At 38.7% G+C, this 9838-nt stretch overlaps 1 protein-coding gene across 1 annotated transcript; it reads left to right on the top strand.

The window, feature by feature from the left end:
- The first annotated feature begins 12 nt into the window (after positions 1-12).
- Positions 13-8372, top strand: SCRN3 (secernin 3). Its single transcript, XM_017837089.1, has 7 exons — positions 13-244; positions 360-541; positions 1315-1514; positions 2187-2399; positions 4982-5144; positions 5484-5664; positions 6441-8372. The coding sequence occupies exons 1-7, from the start codon at positions 77-79 to the stop codon at positions 6594-6596; spliced, it is 1263 nt and encodes a 420-aa protein (XP_017692578.1). The 5' UTR covers positions 13-76; the 3' UTR covers positions 6597-8372.
- Positions 8373-9838: the final 1466 nt, after the last annotated feature.

The following is a 9838-nucleotide window of genomic DNA, read 5'->3' as shown; positions in this document are numbered from 1 at the left end:
GGCGCCGCCGGCCCCGCCCCGCCGCCGGTACCGCCGCTGTCCCCGCCGGGCCCGCTCAGCGGCCGCCGCCGCCACAATGTCGCCCTGGCCGTCGCCCCGCTCCTGCGACACCTTCGTGGCGCTGCCGCCCGCCGCGGCCGGGGGCCGCGTGGTGTTCGGGAAGAACTCGGACCGGCCGGCGGACGAGGTGCAGGAGGTCGTGCACTTCCCGGCCGCGACGCACCCGCCCGGCACCGCGCTGGAGGTGAGGGCAGGACGAGTCCTGCGGGAGGTGGCGAAAACACCCCTCTCACCCCGCTACCTGCGTGCTTAGCCCGCGATTTGGCCGGTGACCCGCGGTGTGCTCTGACCCCTTGCAGTGCACCTACATCAGCATCGAGCAGGCGGAGCGGACCCACGCCGTGGTGCTGAGCCGCCCTGCCTGGCTCTGGGGCGCCGAGATGGGAGCCAACGAGCACGGCGTGTGCATCGGGAACGAAGCCGTGTGGGGCAGGGAAGAGGTCTGCGACAGCGAAGCTCTCCTCGGCATGGACCTCGTAAGGTTTGCATAGGCCTTTCTGGTGAATGGTATTTCGGATTTGGAATTTAACGTGGAAACCTTTGGTTTGAGTTATATGGGGAAATATGTCCTTTCGCTTTCAGAAAACACTTCTTCCACTATTCTAGCTATGGTTAAAAATAAGTACTTATTGGCACAGGCATTAAATCTCTGCCAGGAGCCCACAAGAGGTATCAGGCATTAGACCAGAATCTGTCAAGGAAATTAGCAAATATTTTTCTCTATATAAAAGTTTATACTAAACTGAAACAATTCTTTTAAGATCACAGGTAGACTTCAGGAACTAGTGTTTGGGCCTTTTTCTAGGGTCTGTACTCATTTCCTACTTCCCCCATCTTACACACACATAATTTTAAGTTTCAGTCTTAGCTGCACCTCTCTGTGTAAATAACAACAGCTTCATGTGCCTACCCCACTGGGTGCCAGTGTAACTGTCATTAACCTACAGCAGCCAGTCAACTCTTCTTGGTACTGTTTCCCCCCAGTCCAATACCCACACAGGACTTGCAGGCATTTTGTAGGAGCTTTCTCCCTGCTTTTCTGTATTTCCATTTGGTGTTTTTCCCCACATCAAGCACTTTGAGGACCTACTTCAAAGAAGCCCTTTAAGTGACTTGCTCATTTCTCTTACCAGATCATACAAGTGTCAGGTACATACAGAAATAGCATTCCAGGTCAATTTGAATACTCAAGCTGAATAGCTGTATGTGGAGTTTATAGTTCCAAAGATAACATCTTCCTTTTTTTTTTTTTAGGCTTGGACTTGAAAGAGCAGACACAGCTGAAAAGGCTCTTACTGTCATAGTTGATTTGCTGGAAAAATATGGACAGGGAGGAAACTGTATGGAGAGCCACATGACATTTACATACCATAACAGTTTTCTGATAGCTGACAGAAAGGAGGCATGGGTGCTGGAGACATCAGGAAAATACTGGGCAGCAGAAAAAGTAGAAGGTATGGATGATGCTCTTTGTTTTAAACATTTCAAATGCAATGACAATTGGCAGTTCTCCACTTTTCATTTACCATTTCATTAAGGCATCAAACTAACTTCCAGCTACATACATGTACCTGTAAACAGGAGTTCCTTCCTAGGGCATGAGTGTGGAGTGGCAAGCAGTTTGTCAGAGGAGCTGAGTGACAGGGCCTTTTCAGAGTTAGAGGTACCCACTCCTGCACTTGGAATACAGAGGACAGAAAGGTCAGCATGAGAATGACAGCAGTATGTATGGTCATAGGGATGGTGGCAATCAATGGCAATTTCATTTGGTGACAGGATTGCTGTATTGGGCCTTGAAGAAGTTGATTCTTCCAGTGGACTTAGAAGGACAAGCTATATCTTTGGAGGTTTAAGAGGAAGAATGTAAAGATGGGAATAATGAGAACAGAACCTGAAGTACAATGTTGGCAATGGGAGCAAACGAGTCAGAACTGAGTGGCAGTGGAATTTCAATCAGAAGAATACATATAGCTAGGGAGAGAGGGCCAAAAATAAACCACGGGACTCAAAGATCTTACAGGAAACTCTTCATTGCTCTAATTTGCTTTAGTAAAGTAATTGTAAACAAAATCCCAAGAAAAATCATTCTATGTATTGAAACAGTTCTTTCCTCAATTTACAAACAGGAGGTGTACGTAATATTTCCAACCAGCTCTCTATCACAACCAAGATTGACAGAGAACACCCAAAATTGAAGGAATATGCTAAAAGCAATGGCTGGTGGGATGGGAAAAAGGAATTTGATTTCGCTGCCACATATTCTTATGTCAATACTGCCAGAATGACCACAACCAGAGGCCGATATTGTGAAGGCTATAAACTCCTGAACAAACATAAAGGTATAATTTTTATATATATTCTTTTTTAAGATATGCAAAGTATTTAGTGAGCTATGTTAATCATAAATGATTATACATCTGATGCAGGCAATTATTCATATGACTTGGTGAACCAGAACTTACTAGAATAACTTTTTGCCTAAAGGAGAAGTGCTGAACTTGAAATCTTCTATCCATTTTTGACAGTATGTTCATGAGGAAAAATTAAAACAAGGGTCAAATATCAAACACACACAGCAACAGCAACAGTCGTGAGAGATCACATTATGACCATATCACTAAATACTGTGTAAGACCTGTTCCGAAACATTTTGATAGGCTATGTATTATTACTCTACTTCTAAGGAAAAAAAAATAGAGGCTAAAACAGACTTCCAGTGGTTTGCAGCCACAAAGAACCTTATGAACAACTTCAGTCTGGTACCACTCATATAGGCCTCAGGCAACAGTACAGCACTCAGATACATATCTTGCATTTATTTTTGACATTGGTTTTTAAGTCTTTGTAGTTTCACTGTAGCTGCTACTCTAATCTTGCGTAGTCTAATAAAACACACTGAGAGCAGAAGAAAATAATGTTCTGTACTCTAAGCAGGTGCTCCTAATCACTAAACTTACTCACTTATTTTTCAGACCTCCAGAGAAAGAAGCTATTACTTCGCTTCTAACTGCATCTGTATTCACTTGCTCATTTGAAGGAATTAATCTGAACCAGGATTACACTGCACCTCTTCGTTTTTTTCTTACTTATTTAGCTGAACTCTCCCAGACCAGGTTTAGCATTTAGTTAATGCATCAGAGTGAATTACCTTTTGCAATTTTGCTCTAGTGATCATGTAAATCCTGCATTCATTTTGGGAATTGCAGGTTCTGAATACTGAAAGCATTTTCATAATACCTGTATTTACTTGTATTTTAACAACGCTAAGATTCTATCTGCGTTTTCATTCTAAATCCCCATTTTCAGGCATTTACCTGAGCTATTTGAAAAATCCCACTAGGTGTTCAGGTTATCAGCCTCATATGGCTCACTTTGTTTAGATTTATTTTAAATAGGTGCCCTAACTAAAAGCTATTTGGTTTACAGCTTCAGTAAAATCACTGGTTTCTTCATCTACCCTTCCCCGCTTTTTCACTCGGTGGCATTACAGTTGTGGGTTTTTTTCAGGCTACCTACCATGTGAAGACCATTTTTAGATAAATATTATTTTTATTTCAAAAAATAGGGAATGCATTTCAGGCATACAAAATTATAATAAATTCTAATGGAAAATGTGCAGTACCTTCTTTCCTGCTGGACAGATTGCCAAGTTGCAGTTGACAAACTGACCTTTGCTTTTTTTAATTTCTTTGTCTAGCTTGCTGATTTCTTTAATTCTCCGACTTTCCCAGGCAACTGTGGGAATACTTAAGAGTGTTTCCTTGCTGAAATGTAGTGCTGCATGCCTGCCTACAGGCAATTTGGATCATGCATGAAAAAACAGTATTGAAGACATCTGACTTACACGCAATTACTTTAAAAGGAAACAGCAAAGCAGTTTAAAAGAAGAATCTTTATGCAGTTAGAACTCACTGAGGGAAACATTAAAATATTAAAAATGTAGATGATACCTTCAAATAAAAAAAAAGTGAATGAACTGTTTTTGTACCAGAAGTATACCCTCTACTGATACACCAAATGTGAAAACTTCTGCAAGTGCTGCCTGTTAGAATATTGGATGGCTTGGTGATACCATGCCAGTATCTGAGCTTCAGTGTATGCTATACATGAACAGCAATATCATTTGAACACTGGATGCAGAGGCATATGTGGAAAGGGCTTTGTTTCACCTGAGAAGAAAGAGTTATTTTCACAGAGACACTTGGCAGTATACCTCACACAGGGTGCTGATTAAGACTTCTTTACAAATGAATGTACTACTTTAGTTTCTGTTGATTCTGAATATAGAACATGTTATTCCAGTGCATCCTTTTGATTGTCAACTTGAAGCCTAAGTGCTTTTTAAGGTTGGAGGATGAAAATACATTAAAAAAAAAAAAAGCCACCAAAAAAACCCAAACCAAAACCAAACCCAAAAAACAAGTGACAGTCTTGGTGTTTCGTTTCAAAGTTTCACACAAAATCCATGCATAGTGGTTATTATTTTTATATTTTCAAAGCAACACAGTGGTATTAACTCTGTTCGAATACCAAACAGTATTGTAATGACTTAACTTCCACACAGTGCTCAGAGTTCAGCATTTAATCCAAGCTACTAATTTTCATATGAACAGTTACTTTGTGAATGGCCATTTGCTAGTCATATGTAATTTACCTGTCTGGGAAATACCACTTGTTTTCATCCTCCCCCCTTTTTAAGTCATATTATAGTGCATTATCACTTTGGGGAAAGCAGTAACATTTATACATGTATTAGCTATTAAGGTATGCCATTAGGATGACTTTTTTTTCCTGCCAACACAGACAAACTAAAACTGGCATTGCCTATTAAAGGAAAAAGCAGCCAGTTGTAGTGAACATGGCATTTAGTTGGTATTATAGGTAGCTCTGTGTCTAAATAATTGTATTGTATCTTAAATAGGATCTATCACTTCTGAAATAATGATGGAAATTCTTCGTGACAAAGAGAGTGGCATTAACATGGAAGGTGGATTTATGACAACTGGCAGCATGGTGTCTGTACTGCCTCAGCAGCCTAATCTGCCCTGTATTCACTACTTTACTGGAACTCCAGATCCAGCAAGGTGATATAGCAGCAAGTAAATAGGATAAAAAATTGCAAATATCTAAATGAAAAAGTGCTGCAGTTTGTCTAATTATATTCCTTTTTGCTTTGTTTTTCTTTCCCCCCTGAAAAAGCAGAATCAAATGTAGGAGGAACATAATGTATTATGTACCTTAATGCTCTGTACCAACCTACTTAGTGAAATACTGCTGTGACACTGACTTAGACATCAGTTAGATTGTTTTTTTAATACTTCCTTCTTGAAAGAAGGAAGTAGAAGAATGGGGGAAAATACTGACTCAACAATTTTAACAAAACTGGGTCAGTAAAGGATCTCTGTTATATTTTCTCTTTCTAGGTCTGTATTCAAGCCTTTCATTTTTGTGCCCGATATTACTCAGTTATTAAAAACTACGTCCCCTACATTTGGTCACGATGATCCAGTTAAGAAGCAACCACGTTTCCAGAGTAAGCCAGATCGAAGACATGAGCTCTATAAAAAACATGAAAGTGCTGCTGTAGTTATGGAAACTAATGAGGTATGTTGATTAAATTAGATTTCAATGCAAGCAGGTGGTTTATATAAGCTCCTTGCTCACATTCTGTTAATGCAGTGCCATTTAATGCCCTTTGATGGATGGCAAAGAACAGTGTAGTGCCCCAGAAGCCCCTTGTGTTGGCATCTAGCAGGCACGTTTCAAACTGCAGCCAGCACTGTACTGTACTCCCAGGCTGAGGCCCAGGTAAGTATCTGCATGGCTCACCTTTAAAAAGCTGTTCACCACAGAGTCCTGCACCAGTCAGATAAGGGGGGAATACTTGAGCAGCCACAAGGGAATAGACAACTCCTGGTAAGAGTACTTAAAACTCTTCAGGTCTCAGGCAGAAAGGAGGGCTTGCCTTTCATCATTGCTTGGTATGGACAGGAAAGGAAACAAGATGACAAAGATAGCTGTACACAAAGGTGAAGCAGGAAAGGAGTTGCTTACTTTGAACAGTAGCATCTCTCCTATTTACAGATATGTGTTCTTAAAGATAAGTCAGTCATATGCTCACTTAAGTTTTGGTAACATAAATATCTGAAGCAGCTTTAATTTTATTTTCAATCCATCAGAAGGGTGTAGGGAGATGAAGTGAATGCTAGATATTAGGAAAGGTATCTAAGAAAACCTGTCAGGGTGCTGACTTGTACCAATACAAGTGTGCACCCTAGAAATTCTTAAAAGATTAATATATGGACTGTAGAACAGAATTATGTTAGGGTGATCACTATGTACTCTATATCTTTTAGTGAAATAGATGTTTCTTTTTGCAGGGCAAAGGTAAAGAAATGCTCGAGGAGATACAGAAGCTGGAGAAACAGAAGATAAGTCAAATGGAATCAATCCTTCAAAACGGATGTCTTGATGTTAACCAAGTGGTTAAACTTTTTTCACAGTGTGTAGAAGAAGAACTCAAAATATATAGCTAAGAATATTATTTGAATGGGGTAAAATTCTGCATTACAATTAGGTTTTCTATTGAAGAGGCTATGTAGATTACATCTTATTTTCAGTATACCACTTAATATGGACAGTTTTAAAATTGCAGATTCAATATTTAGGACAAATATTAGGCTTTTGATTGTAGGAAGCAATGCTGAAAAGGCTCCTAAGAGCTGGGCAGTGGCTTTATACATGGCACAAAGCTGTCAGCAGAGACTGATTTTGCCAACAAACAGATGCAATTAGAATGCAATAGCTTGACTAAATTGTGGAACAGCTCCATCTCTGGATGAAGAACACCAATTCAGCTTTGGAGAACTCAGTTCTAGTGTACACACATGTAGCATTTATAGTCAAGAGAATTGTAGCAGAGGTCAGACTACCTGAATTAAAATGGCCATGCTGAAGGCTTTGTAAAATGTAGAATCTATGATGAGCGCTGAATGAAAAGGAAAGTGATATGCAAGTCAAGTAAGATTGATAGTCAGTTGTTTGATGAAACCATTCTAAGACACATTTCATATATGAACCTTCTACTCCTTCAATGTAAAATAGGCTAAGAGTTCAAGGTATATTAAAAACAAATCACAGTTATAATTTTACCATGAGTGGTTGTGAAATCTGATTACATGGAATTCATTAATGCAAGCATCCTGTAAGTTACCATACAGTTTTCACTTCCCTTTCTATTTTCCCCACCCTGATACTGAAAAATAAACTTATTTACATAGAATATGATTATTGTCAAATTAATTCTCCAATGCACTTTATAATGCACTATCATGTGGGAGTTTTAAAATGTTTCTTGAATTGTTACTTTTTAAAATTGGGCAACCAGAAAGGAAGAGTTTGGGGTACAAAAGTCTGTAGATGTACTCAGCAGGACACTTAAAAGTACTTTCAATTTTTTTTTTCACTTCATATTAAGCCTTTTAACCATAACTTCGTTTGCCAAAATTAGTAGACTGTGGAGTTAATTTAATCAAGCTTTTTGCCCGGCTTGATGCTGTTTAAAAGTAATGATCAATATATGACACTTCTTTTATTATCTGTGGCAAGGGACCAACTGAACAAATAACAAAGAAGGAAGATTCTGACTTTACCACATGATGAAGCAGGATAAAAAGTATGACTGTAAGGAGAAAAACCAAACCACTCAAAAGCCAACACTTCTACAAACCTTTAGAAGAAAACATGTAACATGAAATGAAGAATTAGAGCTGCAGCAGCGATATGTGACATGATCCAGCATCCCCACAGACACAGCAGACCACAGAAAGACCATTCTTTGACAATTTCTCTATATTTAGTCTAGAATAATCTCAGATGCTAAAGATGGGGCCGCGAACATGCAGTTTTCTCATTTTGTAAACTGTTCTATCCCCCACTGGTAAAAAAGTAAGTACATGCAAATGAATAGTCAATTAAGTTTGCAGAATTAATATGAAAAGTAAGAACTTGGCAGAACTTATTCTTTTTGATGCTAAAATGAAAGTAGAAATTAATTTGGGATGCTGTGTTCAGATCCACAGTAAGAAACTCATGAGTCAGGAAAAGCTCTTGAACTTTCTAGTTCTAGTGTGCCACGTGGCAATAGCAAGCAGGACTGAGTAGCAAGTTAAACTGAAAGCAAGTTGGAGTTGACTGTGATCCTTTTGAACCTGTGTGTGTTGAGAATAAAATTTCATAGAAGCCAACAGTACATAGTGGATGTTTGTTAACTGGAAGATAGATTTAATAAAAATTTGCTGCATTTACTTGTTTTCCTTATGGATGTCCATATCTAACAACCATGTGTATCTTTGTCCTATTTTTGCTCATCAGCTGTTCCACACTAGCTCTTTCATAGCTTCAAAGCATCAGTAAATGTCAGGTAAAACTGTGCTGAAACCAAGGTATGAATCAAGTTTACAGGCAGCATAGCAAAACAAGTGAAACAATTTTATGCTATAATGCAAATACTGATGTTACACAGGAAGGACAATAGTGAAGTCAGTGGAGTCTCTAAGTGAACTTCTTGGCCACTTAATCAGGGGGTGCAATTCAGTAGGTTAAGCATATCAGCCCAGTTGTAATACAGGTAGGTACAGTCCAACTGTTCCTCTTGTTTATGTGTTACTTTTTATACTAACTGGTCTACAGGATACAAAGTAAAAACAATGTAATGAGTGGAGACAGTTCAAGTGATGGCCAAAAGAGTAAGGATATTTCAGTACCTTTTTATCTCGGGATTTCATCCTCCTGAAATAAATGCAGTGTAAAAATATTAAACAAACAAACAAAAAAATCAGAATGTCCTCTAGAGGGCAATCTTTGCATGGATTTCACCTAGGAATGTATCAGCTGATTTTAAAAGGTCTAGAGGTTATGAAGGAACATTATTTAAAAAAAAAAAGTACTAAAATTTCTACTTAGAAAACTACAAGTGTTATATCCATCCCTGTCCATTATCACAATTATTTTGAGATTAGTCCTAAAAAAAAGATCCAATGTTTCACTGGATATTCCTCTGCACTTACTTGTTCAGTAGATGTTTTCATGGAACTTAACTTCCAAGTTAACTGAGAATTACCCCAAACTAACCCACCTGCAAAATAAAAAATCTCATTGCACCACTGGCCAGCAAAACTATTTCTAACCACCACAAATCCACATATCAGTAGATCAACTACTGACATAACATCAAATTGTCAACTATTCTAAAACTGCTCCTTGGTGGAAGTAAATATTTACCAGATAAAAAGTTTTTTAATTTTCTAAAGCTATTCAAGTCTATTCTTGGCTTCCAGAAGTACCCAGTGATTTAGAAACTCTAAGCAGAAATTTTGAGCAATTTCTTACTTACAGATACGTTGTGTTCAAATCTAGGAAATAGCAGAGCCGTTATAAAAAAAAGGAAGCAGGACTTTCACGATGAAAATGAAAAAGACAAGAGTGCAAGAACAATGATTATGAATAGGACTGTAAAACTGCCCTAAGATCAAATTCTTGAATATCTGAAGAATTAAAAAAAAATTAATTGCATTTGATAAGCAGATGATAATGTGAAACGTTCCTGGTATGGACGTATCTTTCTGTGGACACCCTTTAACAAGTTCTCTGTCTACTTAAAAAGTATGAAGGGTGGATTTAAGAAATACCAGAACTGAAACCCAAGAGCCACTTTAACAAATCTCTCAGAAAAATACATTTGTCATAAACCTTGACATGCACATATAACCCTCTCACA

The sequence above is a fragment of the Lepidothrix coronata genome, unplaced genomic scaffold (assembly GCF_001604755.1).
Source record: "Lepidothrix coronata isolate B3197 unplaced genomic scaffold, Lepidothrix_coronata-1.0 Scaffold7, whole genome shotgun sequence".
NCBI classification, from domain to species: Eukaryota; Metazoa; Chordata; class Aves; order Passeriformes; family Pipridae; genus Lepidothrix; species Lepidothrix coronata.
Note: the sequence above shows the minus strand (reverse complement) of the source record. Positions and strands in the feature narration are given on the sequence as shown.